Raw genomic sequence first — 26013 nt, forward strand, 5'->3', positions numbered from 1 at the left:
CTCAGATCAGGCTGCGCCACCGTTCCAGTTCTCCCAGGAGTTGAAGGTGGGCTCTGCCATCAGCTGGGCAGAGAATCCCAAGTCCTGGTCTTGGAATCAGAAACCATCTCTCTGTCTTTCACTGCCTCTGAGCACCTGGTGCTGGGTAGAGTCCAGAACAAATGCCTTTAGCAAATGTTGCTTCAACCACAAGGGATTTGCCAAGCTTACTCCCCAAAGACGCACTTAAGGTACCAGTCCTTGCAGAGGGATAGGGATTGAATCTGGCTTCAAGGTTCATCCCCTGCTCCCCCTTGAGAAATTTGATTCACAGGACCCCGCAAATAAGGCCTTCAAAATTGTTTTCACCCATCACCCTTACAAAGGCACCAGCTGTTTAAAGGATCAAGGAACTTGACAATGTCACTATGTCTGGAGCTTTTGCTGAAATTCCAAACTTCTTGCTTCAATGCATTCACCTTGAAGAAATCTTTCCAAAATGCCATTTTTTAGCACGCCATCTCCAACATCCCAATAAAACCGCAGAAAGGCACCTGGAGACAGGGAGTGGGCTTCAGGGGTCTTTATTAAATGATGCTTTAGCCTCAGTCTGTCAGAGATTGGGAGGGGGGTGACCCTATCCCCCAGGTTGTCCCAGACTTGCTATCTTGGAAGGAGGAGGCAGGATGTCTGCTCTCCTCTGAGAACAGCCTGGGAAGCTAGGCTAGTGCTGGGGTGAGGGACAGCAGAGCTGAGATCCCCACCCTCAACCCCTGGGGGAGGGGCCAAGGCAATCCTGGCCAGTGACCCACCCACAGCCCCTCCTGCTGCTCCATTCACTGTCCTGAGCTATTCATGATCTCTGCTTCCACAGTCCTCTCCACATCCCAAGAGCTAGCCCCATGCTCAGCCCCACCAGGCCTCCAGGCCTGGGGGGGGGGGGCCGAAGCAGGAAGCCCATCAGGATCAGGGCCCCTGACGGCAGCCTCAGGAGGCCTCTCCTTTCTCTAGTCAAGGGGGTGGTGGCCTCAGACTGCACCCCCCTTTTTACTGGCATCCCACTGCTGCAGCACAGCAACCAAGAGCACAAAGCACGGTGACTGTGGGCCCGGTGGGCACAAGAACCCTCACTGGCACACAGGCCAGACCGCCCGCAGCTGCTGGTGAGGCCTGCTCCCTGCCCTGGAAGCTGGCAGAGGGAGAGCAGAAGTGGGGAACTGGGTGTGCAGCCCCAGCAGCACGGGAGGGATGCAGCCCGGCCCCTGCCAGTGCAGCCAGCTCCAGGCCCCTCTTCTTGAAGAGTCCCCAAAGCTCCAGAGCTGCCCAGGCCCCACCAGGGGAACTGAGAATGGGTGGTCTTTGAGGAGGGGAAGGGTCTGCAGAAAACCACCCAAATACCTGGTGCTACCTCCTCTTCCCCAGGACTGGAGGGTCCAAACTCCTAGCCCAGCCACCCCATCTCAGGTGAGGAAGGGCCTCTTCTGCCATCCCTTCCCCTGAGGTCCAGGAATCACTCCGGTGAAATTCAGACACCCACGCCTGCCCCGCCTCTGGGGACAGCAGGAGGGTTGAGGCAGGAAGGCTGACTAGGGGCCCACAGGCCTCTCCTGCTCCAAATTCTTTCCTCACTTCCTGACGTCGTCTTGGCAACAGGGGGCGCCCACCCTCCCAGCTGGCTCCTGGGCCCTCCCTCAGCCTGTGTGCAGCTGGGCTTCCTTCCGGAGTGCGTGCGGGAGTCTGTGGTGGGGTGACTACAGGTGGTGGTCCCAGCAGCCAGAGAGGGCAGGAGAGATCTGGAGTCAGCCCCACTGCAGGGCTTGGGAATCAGGCTCAACCAATCTCCTTCCACTGCTTGTAGAAGTCCAGAACATTCTTGATGTCCACACTGGCATGTGCAGCGGCCTGCAGGGCTGCCTGTGGAGGGGAGCAAGAGAGATGGGTGAGAGCCTCCTGAGCCATGGGACAAGTCGCCGAGGGGAAGGGGTGACGGAAGAGGAAAGGGCCACTGCCTGGAAGGTCTGAGGAGGGAGCCTGCTCCGGTACCTCTTCCCCATCCCAGGCCCCGCTCCTCACCCTCTAACCCACCTGCATAGGGCCCGAGAGCACGCTGGGGTTGTCCAGTGGAAGGCCTGTGATGATGGTCACCATGCCACCTGGGTCCTCCTCACCTGCCCCCTGGGCTAGAGTCAGTTGTTTGCAGCTGTCCAGGATCTTATAGAGAGTCCTGGGGAGGAGAGGAAGGTGGCCAAGCCCCGGCATTAGCACAGCCTCAACACCAGGATTCCCAGGGCACAGGGGAAGCTAGGGATGGGGAGGGCACCAGTAGGGAGCAAGAGCAACCAGGCAGCTGAGGCAGGAGGAAGCTGGCACTGGAGGATGTGCCATGGGGAGTGGGCAAAGGCGCACTGAGGACACCAAGCCTCAGCATCTCAAGGCCCCAGGGAACCGGGTGCTGGAGCAACTCCTTCCCCCAAGGGGAGACTTGCAGGAGGCCCCGGCTGGTCCGGCACCTGAGTCAGAGTTCCTTGGCCCTGTCCCCTCCGGGGAGTGGCACAGAGGAGCGAAGCAGGCAGGCTATGAGGGTCCAGGGGTAGGGGCTGAAACTTTACCAGGCATCTGCATCCTGTCTCTTTAGCTTATGTCGCTCAAAGCTCTTCCCCACCTCTTTCTGGCAGCGAATGTACCTGCAAAGAACACAGGAGAGTGGAGGTGGGGGCACAGGAGCGAGGGCACTTCACACAAAGCAGACATTGTGGCTCAAGGGCCCAGCTCCACGGGAGCAGGAGGGGGCACTGCTCTCCCATCACAGGTCTGCTGGGAGCCATTTCCAAGTTTCCTGGCCCCTGGCTCGCCTTTCTTCCCGATAACATCAATTCCTCGGTTCCTCCCAGGGTAGGGAGTTGGGAGGGGAGAAGTAGCAGATGCTTTTCAAGTCTGGGCTTCTGGAGACAAGGTCCAAACAAGTAGGCTTTGTACAGCTTCCTGGCAGATATGGGGGTGGGGTGGGGTTTGGGGGTGTCAGCTAGCAGGGAGGCCAGGAAAGGCCTGTGTGGGCCGAGCACCTACCTGCTGCGGTCTGATCACCATGGCTTCAGTGGGAGGTGGGAAGCCCCAGGCAGCCCCAAGAAAGCGCTGCCACCCTAACAAACCTGATCACAGCCCAACCCTGTGGCAGGAGAAACTCTTACAAAGGTGCCCACAGCCTGGGGCTGGGGTTTGCTCCCTTCTCCCCGGAGATGCTGATCTCATGTTCGCCCCAGAGGCAAATGGACAGCAGGTCAGTGCCCCCCCACCCCCCCGCAGCTCCCGACCCCTCCAATCACCCTCTATTTCTCTATTTCAGCACCTGAGACCTTGACTTATTAGGTCTTTGGTTTTCCCTCCCCAGCAGTGAGCAAACTGTGCGCAGGGACTGCAAGTGTGTGTGTTTTGTCCACAAGTGAAACACAAGCATTTGCTGTCTGAGACACATACGGGGCTCAGCACAGGTCCAGCGGGCCTGCACTCACCTGTTGCCTTTTTTAAACTCTGCCTCTAGGTATCGGATCCCATCCCGGGCCCCTGGGTGTTCCTTCTTCAGCAAATCCAGGCCATCAATCACTAGTGGGCAAGGTGGGGGTGGGGAAAGACAAAACAGATGAACTCAAGAGTGCTGTGACACGGGGCTCTCTGCAGGAAGTAGCTGAGCGCCTCCAGCACACACTGCAGGAAAAGAAGGGACGGACCGTGGCTCCGACAGGGCTCCTGAAGTCCTTCAAAAGTATAACCTTCTGCCGAAACCGGTTTGGCTCAGTGGATAGAGCGTCGGCCTGTGGACTGAAGGGTCCCGGGTTCGATTCCGGTCAAGGGCATGTACCTTGGTTGCGGGCACATCCCCAGTGGGGGGTGTGCAGGAGGTAGCTGATCGATGTTTCTCTCTCATCGATGTTTCTAGCTCTCTATCCCTCTCCCTTCCTCTCTGTACAAAATCAATAAAATATATTTTTTTTTTTAAAAAAAAGTATAACCTTCTGCCAGTCATGTACTTGGCAATTTACCAATTGCTTTCATTTAGATATTCTCCTCTGTTTCTCCCAACCATCTTGTGAGTCAGGATTTAAGAGATCATACCCATTTCACAGATGAAATGACTGAGGTTGAGTTGGAAGGACTTGACCAAGGCCACTGTGTATAAACTGGGCTCCAAATAAAGGTCTCTCAATCCCAAGCCCAGTTCCTTTTAGCCACCTTCCATCTGTCCTCCCACCTCCCAGTATGCTCACCTGTCCGTGGGATGATGACAATGAAGCGGCCACTGGTGGCCAGCTGGCGGATGATGGGGAGGTGGTGGCAGAGGGCCTGGGTGTCAGGGACGAGGTAGGGTGACATTGCTGACTGGGCCTTGGGCTGCTGGAGGCTCCCTTCCAGCTGAGAGACCTCGAGCTGGTGAGAGAAGGCACAGTGGGTGGAGCTGTGTGGACTCCACAGCCTGGCAGGGGGGAAATGGTTCTCAAAGGGGCTCGTATAGGGCTCCTCCTGCTGCCCCAGGGACAGGGGACTCCTTCTACCAATGACCTCGGAGGCAAAGTAGACAGAAACAAGGGTTACAGTAAAGAGAAAGAGAAGAAACAGAGGCAGAAGTGAAAGCAGCAAGGCGTTGAGGCTCTGTGAAGAAGGGGCTTCGGGAGGCAATCGGGGAGGCCACGAAGGTAGTAATCTGGGCAAAGTGGGGGGCCACAGGGGAACAGGGTCTGCAGCTGGAGGGGTGAGGGTCTGCCAATGGGCCTTAGGCAATAACCAGATCAAGAGTAGGAGGAGCACCTGAAGTCGTAGCTGGGCCATGTCTCTCATAAGCCTGTTCCGCCGAGCTTCTTCCTGCGCCTACAAGGGAAAAACCAAGGGCTAAGAACCAAGTGCTAAGCTTGGGACGAGGAGCTGAGGCTGTGCTCCTTCCCCCAGCGATGAAGACCAAGAAGAATGCTAGGTCTGAAGCAGGATGGCTCTCTATGGATCCTGCCAAGTGAGAAGAAGAGAACCATGGGAGAAAAACATGGCCACTCTGTTCCAACACCCGGAGGGAGGCAGCAGACAGCGGGCACCGTCACGGCACAGGACAGCACCTGGCCGGGCCTCAGGGTCTGCGCTCTGCCCTCTGCCTTCTCCCTCCCAGGGGATAAATACTATCCTTGCACCCCATTTCCCTGCCTCTATCCCCATCCAGTTGCCAATTTCTTTTTAATACATTTTTACCGATTTCAGAGAGGAATGGAGAGGGAGAGAAAGACAGAAACATCAATGATGAGTGAGAATCACTGCTTCCACTGAGGATCAAGCCCGAAACCCAGGCATGTGCTCTGACCCGGAATCTAACCATGGCCTCCCGATACATAGGTCGACGCTCAACCACTGAGACACACTGGCCAGGCCACTTGCCAATTTCTTTCAAATCCTGTTTCAGCCTAGACCTACCACCCTGAACCACATACCCAACTGCCTACGTGGCAGCCCCATCCACTCCTCAGAACCTGCTCCTCCTTCAGTGTTCCCCAACTTGGTGCGTGAACCAAGTCAGAAAGCTGGGGTGGCCGATTTTTCCTTCTCTCTCAGCCCAGCAGTTCCTGGCTTCCCAGTCCTGTTAACTGTACCTTCTAAAATATCATTCAAGGCCCGACGGGCGTGGCTCAGTGGTTGAGCATCAACCTATGAACCAGGAGGTCACAGTTCGGTTCCCGGTACGGGCACATACCCGGAGTGCGGGCTTGATCCCCATTGGGGGTGTGCAGAAGGCAGCCAATTGATGAGTCTCTCATCATTGATGTTTCTAACTCTCCCTCCTCTCCCTTCCTCTCTTAAATCAATAAAAATGTTTAAATATATATATATGTGTGTGTGTGTGTGTATGTGTGTGTGTGTGTGTGTGTGTGTATATATATATATATATATATATATATATATATATATCACTCAAATCCTTCTGCACCCCTCCATCTCCACTGCACAATCCTAGTCTAAGCCAGCACCTCCCACCCTTGACTATTATAACCACCTCAGTACTGGTCTCTGCCTCTAATCCAATCCATTGTTTCTGCCTGTAACCAAGGCATCTTCCAAAAACCATCTGATATCCCATCAGGGATGGCTCTGACTGAAAGTCCTTTGATGGTTTTCCTTTGGCTTCTGGGTGAAATAAAAATTCCTTAATCTATATATATTGGTTTGACTGGGAGACCGGGAGTTTGATCGCTCGCTATGACGTGCGCTGACCACCAGGGGGCGGCTCAGAATGAAGGAAGGCCCTGATAGGCCCTAATTGATCGGCCCTAATCACCAGCTAGGCCTAGGGACCATACCCGTGCAAGAATTTTGTGCACCGGGCCTCTAGTATGGTATAAAAGATGAGGCTATGGATAGGAACTTATCCTAAAAGTTATGGGGAGCCACTGAAGACTCTGTGATGAATAAAGTGGCATCAGCGGAGTGGTTCTTTAAAATATGAGTGTGGCCCTAGCTGGTTTGGCTCAGTGGATAGAGCATCGGCCTGCGGATGAAGGGTCCCGGGTTCGATGCTGGTCAAGGGAACATGCCAGCTTGATCCCCAGTAGGGGGCATGCAGGAGAAAGCCAATCAATGATTCTCTGTCATCATTGATGTTTCTGTCTCTCTCTCTCCCTCTCCCTTCCTCTCTGAAATCAATAAAAAATAAAATAAGAGTGTGGCCCAGCCAGTACGGCTCAGTAGTTGGGCATTGATCTATGAATCAGGAGGTTAGAGTTCGATTCCCAGTCAGGGCACATGCCTGAGTAGCAGGCTCGATCCCCAGTGGGGGGCGTGCAGGAGGCAGCTAATCAATGATTCTCTCATCATCGTTTCTCTCTCTCTCTCTCTCTCTCTCTCTCTCTCTCTCTCTCTCTCCTTCTCTCTTCTTCTCTATGAAATCAATAAAATATATATATATGTTTATTTTTTTTAAAGCTGAGCACCACACCAGCTTACAATAAGAACAATTTCAGACTGTCCAATTCCATAGCCTTGGTGCTTCCTCATCTATAAAACGAGGATGCAGCACCCACCTCACAAGACTGCTGAGGGTTAAACGAGAGGTCACATGCAAGCCCAGGTTTGCACCTAGAAAGCTCTCGAGAAATGACAGATGGCATGGCAATAAGACAATGACCACACTGATGCTGCTGCTAGGGAATAAACCCTTTGGGTGCAAGCCTGAGACTCAGGCAGAGCAGGAGGCAGCCCCAATAGGTAATGTGGCCCATGTCCAGCTTGGTCCAGGTGTCCAACACCGCATGAGAGGGGCTCTCAGATACTCCCTGCCCCCCAGGATGAGTCTTCAAGAACTTCAGGCTAAAGGAAATGCCTGCAAAAACTTCAACATTTTTTGAAGCTGTGCAACTTCCCCATAGTTATTTTTGTAACCCCGTGTTTTCCCCTATGGAACAGCAATGAAAGCCTTAACACAAAGGGTTTGTTTTTAGCAAATGTCCTTGCTTTTAAGACAATAAGGAAGGGAGTTTCTAGGGAGCCTGTACCCCTTCCCAGACAGGCAGACCATCCGCAGGAAGGGTGTGCTCAGAGAGGCAGGTAGGGAAGCCTGGGGCTAAGGAAGGAAGAACACGGGCTTGCCGAGCCACGTGGGCCATGCCTCCCGTGCCAGACACCACTCCCCCACTCAGCTCAGGGAGGACAACACAGCCCAGGACTGTGCAGGCCCCACTGCGGAACCCAGCCTGTTGTTCACCAAGTATCAGCCTCGCACAAAAAAGGTCTGCCTTGTTCGGGGCTGTAGCCCCGTGACCAGAACACTGACCAGTCTGACACAGAGCAGACTCTCAATAAATATTTATGGAGTGACTTACTGAATGGAAAAGAGGTAGCATAGGCCACTTCCTCCGGTTTGGACTCTGTGGGATGGGATCAAGCCTGGGATGGGAGGCTTTCTGCAAGGTGTCTGATACCAAAATCCCTCTATTCCAGGGTGGGAACCGTTTTCCTGCCAAGGGCCACTTGGATATTTATGACATCATTCGAGGGCCATACAAATTATCAACTTAAAAATTAGCCTGCCAGCCCTGCTAGGTTTGGCTCAGTGGATAGAGCATCAGCCTGAGGACCAAAGGGTTCCAGGTTCGATTCCAGTCAAGGGCAAGTACCTCAGTTGCAGGCTCCTCCCCGGCTGGGCCCTGGTCAGGGTGCATGCAGGAGGCAACCAATTGATGTGTTTCTCTCACCTCGATGTTTCTGTCTTTCCCTCTCTCTTCCACTCTCTCCAAAAATCAATGGAAAAATATCCTCGGGTGAGGATTAAAAAAAAAAAAATTAGCCTGCTAAGCCCGCTGGTAGTTTAGTGGCTGAACTCTCTCTCCCTTCCTCTCTGAAATCAATAAAAAGTATATTATAAAAAAAGCAGCCTGCTGTATTTGGCCCAACATTTAATTAGCTCACCCCTAATGCCCTGCAGGGCCAGACCCAGTGATGTCGTAGGTCTTACCTGGCCTTCCGGCTAGACGTTCCCCACCCCTGCTCTACACCTCTCCGTTCCTCAGTCTTCACCCCTCGGGGAGGGGAGGGGAGGAGCATTTGCTGTGATGATGTGCCAGGTGCCTCACAGGTACTATCATTCCACCTTCACAACAACCCCCTGAAGCTGATTCTACGGTCCTGTGACTCCCTCAGTTCACAGACACAGAGGTGACAGAGACGGCCCTCAACCCCCGGCAGTCTGCATACTGGCCCAGGGCCATGCGGCCTCTGCTCCAAGCAACTCTCATTCCTGTCCGTCAGCCATCCCTCAGGTCCCTCCCCTGCCTCCTCTTTCCCTAGGCTCGGCTTCCCCAACCCCAAGCACCACCTTCTTCAGTCAAGGGCCACCAGTTTGAGGCTCTTTCTCTGGTTTCTCAGTGAGCCCAGGGGGAGCAGAGCGGACCTGGGGTGGGGCGGACTCACCATGCGGAACTGGGCCTGGGCCTGCTGCAGTAGGCTCTCCTGCTCAGACTGCGCAGTGCTGACGAAGATGCCGACCTCCGAGCTGAACTGCAGGATGCTGCCTTGGAGGCGGGCGACGAAGTGGCCAAAGCTGCGGATGCAGCAGATCCGCACGACCGACTGTGAGGAGACACACACAGGAGCCCAGCCCAGCTGAGCAGGGCTGCCCTCGAGGGCTCCCGCCCTCCTGCCTCCCTCTGTGCCAGCCACCTCAGCAACCAGTGCTCCTCGGAGAGGCTCACGGTCTGTGGGTGGGGAGAGGAGCACCGAAGCCCAAAGCCTCCAACTGCCAGACGAGGAGTGAGCCAGGAGGGCGAGGAGACTCACAGGACCCGAAAACCAGGGCTCGGGCTCAGAAGAAAGAGCCGGGCACTGGGCTGGGAGTGAGGAGACCCAGCTTCTAAGGCCAGGCCACCTCTCTCCTGAGTTTCAGTTCCTCAGGTGTAAAATGAGGGACTGAACTACATCAACATTCCCAACTATTTTCTTATTAGCAGAACCCTCCTTCCCCATCAAACAAAAATCTTATCTGGAACCTTAAAGCATGAAACAGACTAAAGCCCAACTGCTCTGGCTACAGTGGGAGCCACCGAAAGGTGTGTGTGTCAAGCCTGGGAGGCCTGTCTGCTTGGCTTCCCTCTGCTGCCCCCAGATGGCCCATGGAGTGACACAGATTCAAGGGCAAAAGTCACTGCACTAAGTGGACAGCGTATGCCGTCTCAGCTCTAATCCTCTTAATTGCTTGTTCAATTCAGAGAAGGATGGCGCACAGTAGAAAGAAACTGATAAAAGATTTCAAAGCCCTAGTAATTCACTTGTTCTGTCCTCTACAAAAGATGGAAAAGGGGAGGAAGGCTTGTTCTACAACAGGAGACCACCACCAGCAGACCCAGGACAGTCTGCCAAGAAGGAAAGACAGCTCAAACGACTTACTGATAAAGACTCAGCCTGTAACCCCAAGGACACTCGCCCTGCCTAGATCGGGGGGTGGGAGGGGATGCTTCCCTGCCCGCTCCAATTCTGAGCCCTTGCTTTGCTGCTGTGTCTGACTAACAACACAGCTTGTGGCCTGAGAAGTAATGTCCTCACCTCCTCTAAGCTGCTGAGCAGGGGCCGATCCGTGTCAAAGTTAAAGCGTCTGTGGGCAGCCCGGAGGGGAGGCAGGTTGCGAAGTGCCATGTCCTCTGGAAGCAGCAGGCTAGAGGGGAGGTCAGGCAGTTCACAACCTTCAAGAAGCCCATGGACCTCGGGACACAGGGCTAGGCCTGGGGAAAAGAGGACACATGAGACCACTTGCCCTGTGGGAGCCCTAGGCAAAGGGACACAGCCTTGTTTGGAAATTCCCAGGCTAATGCAATAGGGCACACCCCTAGGACAGAATGGGGGGAGATGGCAGGAGGAAAGGAAAGAGACAAACACATGGGACTGTCAGCGCTCTAGAAGCCCAGAGCTGGAAGGGCTGGAGGAACAGAGCAGGTGGGGAGAACCAGGAGGCCTCAGGCTAAGGCTCCCTGACCACAGGGCAATTAATCACATTAGGATGAAAGAGAGAGGAGGGGCTCTGGGGGAAGGAATAACCTTTGGGTGAGTCCAGTGGTAAGAGAAGGTGGAGTTTTCCAATTAGAAGATGGTAGGAGGGAACAAGCCAGACAGATGAACTCTGGAGGTCAAGGTCAGTTCTCAATGACCAAGGCACCAGTGTGGCACCAGCGACTGGGGCTGGCCTCCAGGCTCCCCTCACTCTGCTCTTGCCCTCTCCACTGCCATCCCCAGGGAGCACACTCCCTGGCAGACCAGGCCACCTGCCCACAGTGGGGCAGTGTTGGGGCGAGAAACCAGAGAGGCCAAGGCCACAATGACTGCTATGTGTGAGGGAGGCTTGGCAGTGAATCCCATTAACCTCCTTACCCCAAGGGCCAGGTTACCAGGAAGGGGGATGGGCTTCGAGGGGCCAATGAGGGAGAGGGGAAAGGAGAGTAGTGCCAGGGACTCACTTACCAGACTCTTGGAGTTCGCCAGCAGCTGGCAACAGATTCAACAACACGGAGAGGCGGTTCCACAGACTCTGAGAGCTCTGGGGAGAGAGGCAGAAGAGGCCCTCAGCCAGGGCGTGTGGGGGATGGCAGTGAGCAAGAAAAGCATGCCGAGAGGCCTGCGGCCAAGGGGTCTGTGGAAGACTTGGGAACAGGGAGCTGGTCCCGTGAGGAGTGGAGGAGCCCATGGAGCCTTGCTGATCTTTACCACCAGCGGAGCGGAAGGTTTCCCAAAGAGAAGGCAGGAGACCAGGAAGGACTCTCTGGACCTTGGTGTGTGTGTTGGGGGGGAGGGGGGTGTCAGAGCATCTGAGCACTTCTCCCTGTCTAGCACGAACTCTCACCATGCCCACTGGGACATTGCTTAGGGATGTGACCTCACATCTCCATCTTACCACACCTCCCTCAATGACAAACAGTAACTAAGTAACTAAGCTGTCATCAGGCATAAGCCCACACCACTGTCTCATCCAGGGCAACCTGCAGGGAGAAGGGACCCCCACAGGGCAGGTGTGCTAGGAAGGCAAAGCAACACTGAATAAAAGCCTCCGGGCACTAGAGGCTCTTGTCAAGACCAAGATTCTGAACCTGAGAAGGCCGCCATTGCCCCAGCTGGCCCCCGAGCCATCAGTCCCTGACACCATTCCAGCTGCACACCTAAGCTATTCCCTAAGCGGTTGCCCTACCCTTGTCTGGAACTCCCACCATTCCCATCTCTCCCATCCCTATTCAGATGCTCTCCTTTCTCGAGACTCTGAACACATCCTCTCATCAACATGAATCCCAATGGCAGGCACCACCACTGGCACTGGAGAGACAAAGCAGAGTAAGCAGCTCTCTCACTTGCCCATCCACACAATCTGTATTCCAGGGCAAAGGTCAGGCCCAATCCTTCTCCTGTGGAAAGTATGAGAGCCCCCAGAGAAGGGGTGCTTGGCAACAATTCTTACCAGACCATCGGGTGGGACTCCTAGGCCACGTCCTGACCCCTCCCCCAGCGCCCTGAGGCCTGCGGAGGCCGGGGAGACACACCTGTGCACACACAATGATGAGGTCGGGGTTGGTCCGCAGCCAGTCCAGGAAGACTTTCACAGCAGGAAGCAGGCCTTCCGCCATCAGGACCTGCAGCTTCTCCTGGATGCTGCGCTCATTCCGACAGGAGTGCCCACTGGACTCGCTCGCCTCTGACTCAGAGCCCTCCTCAGAGGCTGGGGGGGGGGGGGGGGGGGGTGAAAAGAACCGGGATGACTAATGGGTATGTGACAACAGGCTTCTGCTCTGTGGGGGGACTGATGGCTCTGAAGAATTTTGATGTGAAAGGTAAGGAATTACTTACAGACCCCTGCCTCATTTTTGCAGGCCCATAACTTTTTTGTTTTTGAGAGGAAAGGAGAAACATCGATGCAAGAGGGTAACATCGACCAGCTGCCTCCTGCACGCTCCCTACCAGGTATCGAGCCCACAACCCAGGCATGTGCCCCACCGGAAATTGAACAGGCAACCTTTCGGTGCGTGGGACAATGCTCAACCAACTGAGCCACACTGGCCGGGCATTAGCTGGCTGCTTTTAAAGCATGAGCCTGGTGCCTTTTTTTTTTTTTTTGGCCTGGTGTCTTTTAAAATGATTCTTTTAGCCTCAAGCTAATTTGTGAGACTGGTCTACAGCCATACTCAAAACAATATTTATGAAGCGCCTACTCTGTGCTAGAAGGCAGGGCAGATAGGAAGAAGCCGTAGGGAGGGAGAAAAGTGGCACAGAATTAAAATAACTACTTGTAACTCCTAGATCTTCAACTTTGTAGGTTGAACACGGAGCCTATTTCCTCATTTCTCTTATTCAGTCACTATTTCCTAGTCCCACCCATACACCAGGTACTGTGTTAGGTACCAGGGATAAAACATATACCATCCTGCCCTCAGGAGGCTCACAGGCTAGTTGGAGAGAGACAAATCGATAGTTTCACTTGAGGGGGAAAGGGCCAGAAGTGTCCTAAGTGCAGAGGCTAGAGGAGCCCACAGAAAGAAAATCTAACCTAACTGTGAAGTCCCAAACCAAGTAACTTTCAAGCTAAAATCTATATAGCAAGTAAAAATGAGCCAAGCAACGGGCTCAGGACAGGAGAGGAAAAGTAAGCTACAGACCGAAGGAGCACCACGCACAGCAACTTGGAGGGACAGCCTTTAGAGGAGGGAGAGTACCTCCCCCACCAGACTGCTGTAAAGTTAAGTAAGACAATCCCTGAAGGAGTCCAGCCTAGTGCTTGGCACAGAGTAGACTCAAGCAGTGCTCACTGCTGCTGCTGACTGGGTGTTCCCTCTGCAGGGAACACACTCAGCAGGTAAGTCTCACTCTAATCCACTGGTTTTTCTAACTTTCAGGAGCCCTGGCGGGACCTGGGTGGCACCAGGCAAAGAAACCGTAGCTGCACTTGTCATGTGGAGAGGCAAACCCCAAACGCACAGGCAGGGTGAAGGGAAAAAGGTGTAAAACCATGAAGGAGGCTGGAGCTGGGAATGAGGAAGTGAGCAGGAGAAGGGTTCTCAGGAAAAAACTGCTGGCTGTGCAGAGGACCCAAGGTAAGGCAGCAAAGGTGGGTGAGAGGTGCTCACGGACAGTACTGTGGCCTCTCAGGTGAATGCTGATGGCATGGAGGTGTAGACAAGAGGCCCAAGTACCTGGCTCTGAGGGCTTATCCACATCCCCATTGACACAGGGCCCGTGGCTGGCCAAGGTGTGAGGGTCAGCGGTGGGCTGGAGGAGCAGGTTGCTGAAGGTGGGGGCCAGTCGGAAGCAGCGCTTGGTCTGGAACATCTGGGTGGACATGGCTTGTAGATTGCTGGCAATGCTAGCCTCACTGGGGCCCAGAGGGCCATTGAGGGACTCAGGAGCCTCTGACCTGGCCCGAGGGGGTTCCAGGGCTGGGGACCGTGTCCCTTCCTCATCCTCCATGTCTTCCAGGTCTGATCGGGACTCTTGGCTGTTCATTTCCGAGTCTGTTTCAGCATCAAAGGCTGTTCCCCCACCTTCAAGACTCTTGTCGGAGCCACTGTCCGAGCCCTCACTGGCCCGGGCCGAGTCATGGCTTGAGTCAGATTCAAAGCCCTCACTCAGGTCACTATCATCACCAGCTTTGGGCAGGTGGCGGTGGCGGCGGCGACGGCGGAGGCAAGAGAGGCGGGAGAACTTCCGATTCTTTCTGACCTCGCCCACTTGAGGTGCTGTGGGAGGAGGCTCTTCCTCCTTCTCCAAGGGCTCCTTGGACTCTGGTTCATCTAAGGAAAGAGGTTGGTCAGGGGGGCCTAGGGACAAACTGGAGGCTGAAAGCTGGAAGGTAATCGTACACACCACCACCCGCCAAGCCGGTGTTCCCCTTCCTGGATCCGCATGCTCACATTTCCAGTCACATCCTCCCCCAGGCCTGTCTGTACCTGTGCCATCACTCTGGAATGCCGGGACGGGATTTTCCCCCTCTTCCAGCTCAGCCTGCAGCCGTATGTTGACATGATTGACGAGGTGAGAGAAGAGGGCCAGGGTAAAGGCAATGGCTGCACTGTACTGCTTGGATCCTAAAGCCAGGAAAGCCAGGCATTAGGGGCTCAGGGCCCTGAGGAGGAGGGGGAACCATCAATTCCAACCCCATATCACCTATTCTCAATCCTTCCAAGGATCAAACTACCTCTCAAAGCTTCTAAGGTAAAAAAAAATTTCTCAGGTCTCTGCACTATTATCCTGTAATCTAGAAGGTGCCAGCTCACCTGGCACTTCCTCACATAAGCGTATCCTCTTGTCCATCTCATCCTCTCTGGCTTTGATGCCTCCACACAGGCTCCTCCCCAAACCCCAAGCACCTTCACATCCAGCCCTGCCTCTCCTTTCCTTCCTTCCAACCTTGTTCTACATTCTACCAGGAAAGTTTGCAGAACTGACCCTTGTGTCTGCCTGGGTCCTGGTCAAGGGTGTGTGTTTGTGACAGGGAGTGAGGAGGGGGGAAAGGGAATGTGCAGTGCCTTGTTCATTCATCAGGAGGTCCCTTAGGGTAAGGCACCTTGTCCCTTCCTCTCCCACAGCCAAGCAGTGCCACAGCAGTCAAAGGGCTGCTTGTGGAAGGTAGTTGATAAAGAAGAAGCTGCAGAAAAGGGTAGTGAGGATCCCACAAGCCAGTGGAGAAGAGGGACCCAGGAAGTTACCTGCTCTCTTCAAGCTGTGCACACCCATAAGGCAGATGACGACCATTTGAAAGATTAGAAGGTCCGGGAGGAAAGCGTATCCGCTCTCATACTCCTCCTCATCCTCACTGGCCAGGCTGAGGTTGGGTGAGGAGGGCAGGTAGAAGAGACAGAGGTTGAAGTCCTCCAGGACTGACTGGCAAAGCGACGTCAGCTCTGAGTCCACGGAGCTATGGAAGGGCAAGAGTAATAGGGGAGGTTAGTGATGGAGGATGAGGCAGGAAAAAGAGTTGGGAGTACAGGATTCCGAAAAAAGACTAAGGAATCCTGCAGGGAAACTTCAGAGCACAACAGGGGGACTCAATGCTGAGCTGATCTCTAAAGCAGACAAAGTAACAGGGAAGGCAGGCACAAAGTGGAAGCGATGTGAGTAGGCTTCCCATTCAGTTGCTCCTTCAACATCCAACAAGAGCCCATTTTGAGCCAGAGGAAGAGCTGCCCAGAGAATGGGCAAAACAGTAGGGATGTCAAGAAAAGGCTAACTAGCTAGAGGATGTCCACCCGAGAAGCAGAATTCAGCAGCTCACTCGCTCCTCTTTAAGCATCCTCGGTAAAAGAAGCTGTCACGGACGGGCTCACAGGACACAGTTCCTGCTCATGCTCTCTTCCACTCACCTGCTTTTGGGCTGCAGGAGGCTTTGCAGATACATGAAGTTCACCAGCAACCTCTTAATGTCTTTACATCTGAAATGAGAGGAGCCCAGGGTAAATGCTGAGTGGCTCCAGAGTCCCTATGGCCCTCCTGCACCAAATGCAGCAAGAGCCCCGCCCTCCCACAGGCCTCTCACCGCTTCTTGCTGGGAGAGAGTTTCCGAGTCTCACACTTCTTCAGCTGGTGGTACATTTTGGCTGCCTTGTCAAACAGCCTCTTGAGGTTCCCATAGGCCCCCTCAAAGGACACTTCTGATTGGATGCTGAAGGAGGCAGAGGCAAGCTATTGAGTCTTGGCAGGGACACGGGAGAGATGGGGTGGAGTAAGGTGGGGAGGGGTGAAGAGGGAACTGTCACTCTGCCAAGGATTTACAAAACAATGTTTCTATAAATAAAGGCTGCCCCAGCCCCCCCCCCCCCCCATTCCATATACACTCAGGGTGGAAGCTATCCCTCCTAATAAAGCACACACATACACCAACTTTTATCCTAACAGCTGAGTGTCAGACCCAGGGAAGCTGGTCCCCTATATATTAGCACTGTCACCTCGAAACACTGAAGCTCTACAATTCTGAGGTTCTTGTCCGAGGATACTTTGGTAACATTTCATCAACTCTGACAAATTTGTTTCCTTCTTTAAAACAGCAATCCTATATTTTGCATAATATAGTGGACAGCTATTTTAGCTGCCCAAGTGCCTACAAATCCAGGTGGCTGTATAAAAAGCAGCAGGAGTGTCAAGGGGCCCTGACAGGAGGGACCCCTCAATCTTAGGATTCCCCTATTTCAGGCAGGAGCTAGAGAAGGGAGGAAGGGAAGAGAGAAAACGAAGCAGGGCTGGGAAAAGAGTGGCAGATACTCACCAGCGCAGGTAGCAGTACATGGCTTCCACATTATAGTACTTGCTGCCCGCAAGGGTGCCCAGCTGGTTGAAGGGCATTCCTGGGGAGAGAGAAGTCACAGCTTGTAGCCACAATACTCACCCCAAGCTGCCAGGCCCAACCAAAGTAAGCATTAGAGAACTCTTGGGGGGGAAGAGTTGGGCTTGCAAGTGTCTAGGTGATTAGCAGCTTAATCTTATTCCTCCAGGGGATTATTGATTATAGACTCACTTCCTATTAGCCTATTCCTGCCTGGCTGGCCAAGGATTTCAGCACTGATGGGTCCCATTCCTTCAGCGGTAGCTGTGACTCTTCCAAGGTTGACAGAACTCCATGGAGCCTTCTCCCCGAACCCCACTCAGTTTCTCACCTCTGATATCTCCTTCCTCTAATCCCCATCTCTCCCTGTGATGGAGCCTAATCCTTTCTCTTCTTTTGTCTCCTGTGGGGGCAGATGAAGTACAGTCTCCTCTTTCTACACAGACTTCAGGGACAGGAAAGCCCTCTTCTCTCTTCCTCCTCTTCTGCCTCCCTCCTTCTTAGTTCAAGACTTTCCCATTTCTCTTCCCCTTCCATCATCTTCTGAGTGTGCAGTACAAGGGGGCGAATGCAAAACCAAGGTGAAGTCCAAGAGAACTGAGTGAGGTAAGGACCCAGGGGAATGAGTATGGCCTACCTGCCATCTCAACATGATCTTCCTCTTGGGAAATGATGCTGGCTGGGAGGCCCGGGCAAGGGTCCACTTACCTATCTGGGGAGCTACTGACAGGGCTTGGTAGTAAAATCTCTCAGCTAGCAGCTCGGTGTCTACGCCAGCTAATTCATTCTGATATCGTGCTGCAGGAGAGAGAGGAAGAGAAACACGATGATTCCATATTTCAGAACAACCTCCCTCACCTGGGAGTCCACTTGGAGGAGCTGTATAAGAGCCTGGAAGGAAGACACCTGAGCTAGGAGGCGGGCTGCTTGGAGCTCTCCCTCTCTAACTTCCTGATTTGAGAGAGAAAGAGAGATTGACTTATTGTTCTACCCATTTATGCATTCATTGGTTGTCTCTTACATGTGTCCTGACTGGAGATCAAACCCACCCTGGCATATCGGGATAAAGCTCTAACCATCTGAGCTATGCCACCAGGGTTCTCTGCCACAGCCTCTTTTTTTTTCTTCTTTTTTAAAATTTATAATGAGGGAGAGAGAGAGAAAAAAGAAACATCAATGTGAGAGAGAAACATGGATCAGTTGCCTTCCGTAAGCACCCTGACCGGGGACCAAACCTGCACCTGGGCATGTGCCCCAACTGGGATTCAAACCTGCCACCCTTCGGTGCAAGGGACAATCTCCACCAACTGAGCTACACCGGCCAGGACTCTCTGGCAATCTTAAATGTGCATGACTAAGGGCGAATTATTCCATTTTCTCCTCCTCACTGGTCAATTCAAAATGTAAAGAATATTTAGTATGTGTAAAGTAAACAGGCTCTTCTTGATTATGTCTTGCCAATGAAGGTAAGCTACAGCATATATAATTAATTGGAAAGACGTATGATAACTTGGTTCTGTAACGCAACTGCTCAGTTCTAGAGAGGAGACATCACTACTGATCCCTGGTCAGTCTGATGAGAAACCGCTGATTCTCTCTGTGCACCCTGCCTCTGAGGGCTCCAGGAGTGGGCTTGGGGCAGGAAGAGAAGCCTCAGGTCCACAAAAGATAATGCACCCAACAGCCACACCAACGGCCTAAGGAGGACCCTTTGTCTATCAGGACTTGAGACCCAGGAGCCATAGAGAGACTACTTTTCCATTCTGAGAAATATTTGTCAGGCAAGTAAGTCCTCCCCGAGACCTGACTTCAATTCCTCTAAGAGTCCATAGAGATTTTTTTTTTTAAAAGGAGACAGGTAAAGCTTCCTAACACACTACTGAAACTGAGTTATCACCCTGACTTTCTCAAAATTCAAAAACATTTTCCTTCTTCCCGTATTCACTGATCTTTTCTAACTCACAGAAGAGCCATGAAAAGAAGGGAACATTGTAAACAGATGAAAAGGAAAAAGTTATCAGGCCCCAACTGTTTCTGCTCTTAGAGCAAGCATGTCAAACTGAAGCAGCTTCAGCCTGTCCTGAGCCTAAACAGAGAAAATGAAAGGTTCATACACTTACACAAATCGCCCAGGTACACTAGACATCGGTGGCATGCCATCTGTGCCCAATCCATCTCCTTCCCTGAAGCAGACACTGGCTTCTTGCATCCTGAGAGAGAAAGGAGAGAAATTTATGAGCCCCTCCCTCTTCCCCTACCTATGGGGAAGTACCTTTCCTGGGTAGAGAAAGGAACTCAAGAATCTCATAGGACGGAGAAGACACTCATCCAGGACATAGGTAGAGACACAAGGTTTGCAGGTAGGACTCCTTCACAGGACAGGAAGAAACTGAAGAGAAGGGCTAGGGTCCTCAATTTAGGATAGCTCCCGGGGAGAAGGTCATGTGAAAGGTCATCATAGGAAGGCTTCTTTCAAAGGGAAGAAGAGGTGAGGCTCAAGTGTCAGGACAGTTGTGGGTGCCCTGGTTGGAAGATCCCCACATAAAGGCAAAAGGTTTGGGTAAAGAAGGGAAACTGGCCCAAGAAGAATGGAATGTGACTGAGACCAAGGTAAATGCTCCTGGCTTCTGCCTCGGAGGAGGGCACGGAGGACACGGCAGCAGACGGCAGTCTACCCAGGAAGGACAAGGGGCGCTGGCCTTGCCTGAGGACGGTGGTGGCCGGGCTCTCGCCGGCTTGGAACTTCAGTTCAGAAAGCCTGACTTGTTGAGAGGCAGTTCCTCCTGTGCTGGGTACTGGTCTACGTGTCTTACAACATTAATTTAGCTGAGCTCACAGGGGCCCCATGAGGTGGGTAGCTAAGGAAAGCAGTCGCACAGTGGGTTAAGTGGCAGAGCCAAGATTCAAAGGGCAATCTGGCTCCAGAGACATCCTCTCGTCTACTCCACCTTGCAGCCCCTCTCCTGGGTGTGCAGTTCCCCATTCTGAAAAGCTCTCCCTACTGTTTTCTACAGAGACACCTCTTAGTTAGCTGAATGGGGGAAATGTCAATAAAAAACGCAACCTTCATCTCTGACACACTACGTCTATGGCCTGGTGAGGGCAGGGTCACAGGGCTGGGGGAGAGAAGGGAATATAAAAAACAAAGGGAGTTGGAGAAAGGGAAGGAGCACTAACGGGTGGCCAAATAGAAGAGAAAATTACCAACTAGAAAAGAAGGTATAAACTAACTACAGCTGCCAGTGCCTGAGACGGCTGAGAAGAGATTTACATTATGTTGAAAGAATGTCCATAATATCCCCAACATTTCTAAAATTTTCAATACTTTCAAACACTGGGAAACAATCTCTGAAGTTCAAAGAAACAGTGCCAGCCAAATTCAACGGGGAGAAGAAAGCAAATTCTAGTAATACCATCTTCCAGTGCCAGACCTACTCTAGATCATTCCACCCCTCCTCCTCACTCACTCTGCACCAGTCCACAATCCCACACCAACAGAGGTCTCTGTCTTTTCTTAACATCTTCACCCTAACCCATATGCTTGCTTAGATAAATTCAAACTTCATGAACCATTTGTAGGTCTTGCCAGAATGCTTTCTGCCTGGCTGGGTCACAGTGACATGAACCCTGGGGGATAAGACCAGAGACAGAGGCATATGAACTGGTTCCTCAAGTCCACCTTCAGACTTCACTAACCTATGAGGGGGTCGGTGACATGGGTCCAGTCGATGCAGCATTGCAGTTCAAGCTGGTAGTGGGACTGGATATAGAGAAGAAGATGCTGGTAGAAGCCAATACCAGCCACCAGGTGTGTCCTGTAGGCACATTCCAAGGTGCTCCGGCTGTGGATATGCTAGAGATTCGGAAAGGGAAGGGGCTGGCTAAGCAACAAGCTCAGAGTACTGCTCCCCTCTCCATAACCTTTTTCATCTCACTGAGGAAATAAACTTCTCGTCTTGGCTCTGGAACTTTACCCATATCTCCTCTCAATCCCAAATTACCCCAACACCCTTAGAGGTCTGGGATCGGGCTCCCTCCTTCCCCAATCCTAATTCTACCCAATGCCCTTCCTCCTTCCTGACATCTCTTCCTTAGGTCCCCCATCTCCAACCATGCTCTGGCCCACATGCCTAGCTGTCTCTTCCTTCCTTAGCTTCTCCTCTTTAGACAAATTTCTTCCCAAGACCTAGGATCTCCCCTTACCTTTTTGTTAGTCTTGATAAGCTGGATAACTTCGTAGTATACCTTTCTCCATAGCAGCTCCTCAGCCTTCCTCCCATAGTCCACTGGGTGCAGGAACATAAGCTTGACGCAGAGCTCACGCAGCCTGGAAGGGTGCAGAGGAGCATGAGAGAGACTGCCCATTCCTTGGTGAAGGACACAAGAACCGAGAGCAAGGAGGCATTTGTCAACACCCTACCCACAAATCTCTGGGCCCCCCAACTGACATCCAGGCTCAGTCAGTATGACCCAGGACACAAAAGCAACCAAAACCCAAGAGTGATGACTCCTACAACGATCCAAGATCGTTTCCGAATACTGAAACCTGTGCTCCTGGTGGGGAGGTGAGCACCCTGTGGTGGTGCATGTGGCACAGCACGAATGCTAGAAGGCAGTAGGAATCCCAAAAGACACACAGGAGCAGTAAGAATCTGAATAAACTTGACTTTCTTCCCCTGCACACTTCTCTTCTTTCTTCTCTGCCTATTTGTCCCCTCATTTTCCTTTCATTGTGCAGTATGGCCAATTCCCCCATCTCAAATGCCACTCCATGGCACCAGTCTATTAGATGTAGAAACTGAAAACAGAGTGAGGGATCCCCGTCTCCTCTCTTAGGAGGGCCAGAGACTTCACAGCCCATTACTGTGCCATGAGGACAGAAGGTAAGAGAGAACATGTGTCTATGTGTGACAGGGTTTTAGATGACGAGAGACAGAAGAACCTCTCCCAGCTTACTTGTTCCTCAGGCTCACGTTCTCTGGTTTGAACACTTCTTGATAAGCGGTTTTGTTGCAAAGGATGAGGTCCAGTCGATGCACAGCCTCCACGACAGCCCTGCAAGGGAATACAGGCAAAGAGCCCCTCAGCCATGTGCACGGTCCACCTAGGATGCCAGGGCACTGACCCGAAAGGAGAAGCTAAAGAATTAGGGGTGGAGAAATGAGAACTTTGCAGGTTGAGCTCTGTACAAAACAAAATGAAGTCTCTATCTAGAGGAACAGCACCCCCGGGGGATAGCTGGCAATGACAGAGACATTTCTGATGGTCACAACTGGGGGTATGGAGGAGATGAGTTGCCACTATCATTTAGTGGGTGTTGCTAGACACCTCATAATACACACGATAGTCCACCACAGTAACTATCCTGCCCAAATGTCAAGTGTCAAGGAAGAGAAACCCTGTGATACGGGAAGGTAGACTCTTCCAATGAAAGAGCATTGGCTGTGATCCTAGGCAGAAAATCTAGGGTTTGAACCCTCGCTGTGCCTTACTAACTCTGTAACTTTGGGCAGCAAATTACCTGACCTCTTTAAGCCTTGTTACCACATCCATAAAAAGAGACAAAATAATAGCAGCTACCTCAGAGTGCTATTGTGAGAATTAAATAAAATAATTTATATACAGCACTGGTACATGGTGGGCATCCAATAAATAATGGTGGAATTAATAAATTATTATTATGCAAGGGCTTACTAACTCTGACAGAAAGGAAAGGCATTCCTAGTATAAAATTCTGCCTTGGAATAGTGGGGTATGGGAAAGTAGGGGGGAGGGTTCCTGAGCTGCCTTATCTTAAGGTCTCCTGGATTCTGATGAAGGAATTGTTTAATACAGAGTCTAGGTTATGGAACCAGACTGCGTGGGTTCAAATCCTGGTTCTAATGTTACCAGCTATGTGGTCTTGGGGAAAATACCTAACTTCCTTATATCTCAGTTTTCCCATCTATAAATTGGGAATAACATGATCACCTATTTTGTGGAGATTAAATTAGTTAATATAAAAAGCATTCATGCCCTAACCGGTTTGGCTCAGTGGATAGAGCATCAGCCTGCGGACCGAGGGGTCCCAGGTTCGATTCTGGCCAAGGGCATGTACCTTGGTTGCGGGCACATCCCCGGTGGGGGGTGTGCAGGAGGCAGCTGATCCAGTGTTTCTCTCTCATTGATGTTTCTAGCTCTCTTTCCCTCTCCCTTCCTCTCCGTAAAAAATCAATAAAATATATATATTTTTAAAAAGCATTCATAACTGCCTCACACATGGTTAAGTGTTCAATAAGTATAAACCCCCATTTTTCTTGTTGTAAGGCTGAGGAGGAGGCCCTAGACACTAACAGAAAGGCCAAGGAAACTCTCTGGACGGCCAAGAAGTGCCAGAGGTAGGTGTCATCCCTGGATGAGTAAAACCCAGAGGCTGACCGACAGCAGCTGTGAGAACAGATGAATCAGGCATAGCTCTGGACACAAAAGCAACCAAAACCCAAGAGTGGTGTCTCCTACAACGATCCAAGATTGTTTCCGAATACTGAAACCTGTGCTCCTGGTGGGGAGGTGAGCACCCTGTGGTGGTGCATGTGGCACAGCACGAAAAGCGGCCCTTTCCAGGGCAAAGTGAGCACCAGAGCCCAGCCTCTGAGTGGGTGGGATGGCAATCAGGGCCTTCTCACAGGCAAACTTGAGAGCTCAGCATCTCTGCAAACACCTTGCGGGCTGCCTAGAGCGGGGAGCCAAGCCCTTTCAGCCAGCCTGGCCCTGGATGCCAGGGCAGCACCATGCAGCCATCAGTGATTCCCTCTACACCAGCTCCGTCCTCAGGGCAGGGGTAGACGCGTGCACGTGTGTGTATTTTTATGGACAGGCTCCAGAGCTCTCCTTACATTCTCAATCCAAAAAAATGTTAACAACCACTACTCTAAGTTCTAACTGCAAATTCTTAAACCTGAGAGGACTCAGGATTCCTTCTCCATTCCCCATCAGACCATAAACTCCTCCACAAAAACTGTCCAGTGCCTCATGCTCTACTATAATCCCAGGCCAAGCACAGTGTTAAAAAATAAAAATATTTTTTAGAAGTTAATTGGCCTAATTAATTGGTGCTTATATCCCTTCCAGCATCCCTTCTCCAGCTGCCTTTTCTTCTGAAGTGCTTAAACCATTTCAGAATTTCATTTCTGCAAACAGTTACACTATGGGAATGTCCCAAATGTACTAAAGCTCAGAGTGACATAGTCTAACAATACCCTTATATTGGACAGAGAAATCAGATCTCCCTCTTCCAGTTCCTTCCACCAATCACCACTGCTATAATAAAAAATAAAAAGAGACCTGCTGCCTCACATTTCCACCCTATCAAAGCCAACAACACACAATTACAAGCAGAGATACTACCCAGGTGCACACATGTAAGCCACGCAAGCAAGCATGTCAGCTTAAATCAGTCAGTTCTGTGAAGGTAATGACAAAAAAGAACTACATTTGAGAATGATAAAAGGATGACCAGAACCATTACCAAAAGCAGAAGACAAGGAATCCTGCAGCCACTGCCCACGCTCTGTCTGACAGGCAGCACTGACAGCAGCACCACAAGGCACACGTGCCACCCCCCAGCCAACTCCTCACCCAGGATTGCTCGGGGCAGCCCACAGTGGGACTGTTGGATTGGGTCACTTTTCTATTCTGGGAGCAGCCTATGCTGCCCCGTCTTCTGATTTATAAAGCCAGAGCAGGCAGCTCGCCTACTCAAAGGGGGAAAAGACAACATGCTCTTGACTCTTTCGCTGTCAAGATGGGGCCAAGGGCTCTGAGGGAGGGTAGTCTTCTCGTGCAAACAGTTCTGTTCAGTAGGGCCTGAGCCAAATGAAAACTGCACTCCCGCCTAGAAAGCAGAGAACTCAACCTGATCTCTATGTCCATTCTCTTTCGATCCAGTTCTACAGCCCATGTTCCAGCTGCCTCACACAAAAAATCCTTGACCCCGGGTGGGAAGAGTCCATCCTGGCCTGTTCCCAACAGAGGGCTGAGGACTGAGGAGTGAGAGTGGCACTGTGGAAATCAGAAACCAAGAACCTAAGTTGCCTGGCGGAGGACTGTAGTCATGAGGCTGGGAGGAAGGCAGGGATCGGGAATCCCCAGGTGCCCTGAAATGGGCTCCCGTGACCAAAGAACAGTCTGGACTCGGAAGTCCTTTATGGCCCTTCCAGTCCAGCACACAGTCTTCAGGCCTTTCTTTTCATTCAGATTCCCAAAAACTAGAGCCATAAGAGGCTTCAATGTGTATCAAGTGGAAATCTTTCCTTTTAAGGATGAGGAAGCTCGGGCCCAAGGTCACACAGTGAGAGGGGGCAAGGCAAGGACCTGCACCTGGCTCTCCTGATTTCAGTTCAGGGCTCTTCCCAGGAAGTCCTACGCGGAGTTCTTAGCGCCATTCTCCTCCGGGTTTTTCTCCATCTCTGACTCCACCCTTTACCTTCCCAACCCCTCAATTCCCACCTTCTTACCCCAAATCCGCAAGGCTCGGTGCCCGCCCCGGGCTCACCGCGCACCGCGTAGGGGATTCCTCCACGTGCTTCCATCCAAACCTCCCACCCACCCAATTCCTTCTTTCGGCTCCAGCCCGGGTTACCGGGCCCCGCCCCCGCCCTCTCCCCCCGGCTCCCTCCAAAATTGCACCCTCCTCTGTCGCCCGCACCCCAGCCCCGCACCCGGGGACCGCCCGCCCAGAGGCCCCACCCCTCGCTGTCCCCTACTTCCCTCCGCAGGTGCACGCACGCCCCGGCCCCTCTCACCGGTAAAGCCGCTTAGTGTGAAGGACTTTTGCTTCGGGTTCGCTGCTCTCCCCTGCGGCGGGGCCTTGGCTCATGGTGCCCGGATCCGGAGATGGTTCCCGGTCACAGGCTCCCGCCGCCCACCGCTACAGCCGCAACTGCAGTCTCCGACCGTAGCCGCCACCACGGCCGGCCCTGCTCGGCCGCCATCGCTGTAAGGCGGCTGCCCGCGACAGCTCCTCCTCCGCCTGGCAAATCTCGCGATATCAGCTGCACCTTTGCGGGCCAGTGACCTACTGCTACCAAATCTCGCGAAACTCATTTTCCCTCCCGGGAAGTTGCCCGAACTAACTCTGGGCAGAGGCAGCTTAACCTTTTTCCGGCTTCTTCAAGCCCTTAAGAAAAACTTTATTGATAAAGCTACCAGAAAACGGACAGCGGACCCAGCTGAACCTAAGCGGGATGGGG

The 26013-nt window shown here is 52.5% G+C and overlaps 1 protein-coding gene across 1 annotated transcript; it reads right to left on the bottom strand.

Moving 5' to 3' along the window:
- Positions 1 to 547: 547 nt before the first annotated feature.
- On the bottom strand, positions 548 to 25779 carry SMG5 (SMG5 nonsense mediated mRNA decay factor). The gene is made up of 22 exons (XM_008155654.3): positions 25567 to 25779; positions 21740 to 21838; positions 20987 to 21110; positions 20480 to 20636; positions 18904 to 18993; positions 17492 to 17581; positions 16727 to 16805; positions 16001 to 16126; positions 15828 to 15896; positions 15174 to 15382; positions 14415 to 14552; positions 13662 to 14258; positions 12018 to 12193; positions 10951 to 11026; positions 10042 to 10217; positions 8914 to 9072; positions 4780 to 4839; positions 4242 to 4401; positions 3489 to 3579; positions 2589 to 2663; positions 2065 to 2203; positions 548 to 1893 (listed from the first exon to the last, which is right to left on the bottom strand). Exons 1-22 carry the CDS (start codon positions 25638 to 25640, stop codon positions 1810 to 1812), a joined length of 3048 nt encoding a protein of 1015 aa, XP_008153876.1. The 5' UTR covers positions 25641 to 25779; the 3' UTR covers positions 548 to 1809.
- Between the last annotated feature and the right edge of the window lie 234 nt (positions 25780 to 26013).

The sequence above is a fragment of the Eptesicus fuscus genome, chromosome 22 (genome assembly GCF_027574615.1).
Source record: "Eptesicus fuscus isolate TK198812 chromosome 22, DD_ASM_mEF_20220401, whole genome shotgun sequence".
Classification (NCBI taxonomy): Eukaryota; Metazoa; Chordata; class Mammalia; order Chiroptera; family Vespertilionidae; genus Eptesicus; species Eptesicus fuscus.

Coding starts and splice junctions, on each gene's coding strand:
- SMG5 (XM_008155654.3), bottom strand. CDS start 25,640: ATGAGCCAAGGCCCCGCCGCAGGGGAGAGCAGCGAACCCGAAGCAAAA. Junction 10,218..10,950: donor TGGCGAACTCCAAGAGTCTG/GTAAGTGAGTCC, acceptor TCTTTTCCCCAG/GCCTAGCCCTGTGTCCCGAG. Junction 4,840..8,913: donor CCCAGGCCCAGTTCCGCATG/GTGAGTCCGCCC, acceptor TTTCCCTTGTAG/GCGCAGGAAGAAGCTCGGCG.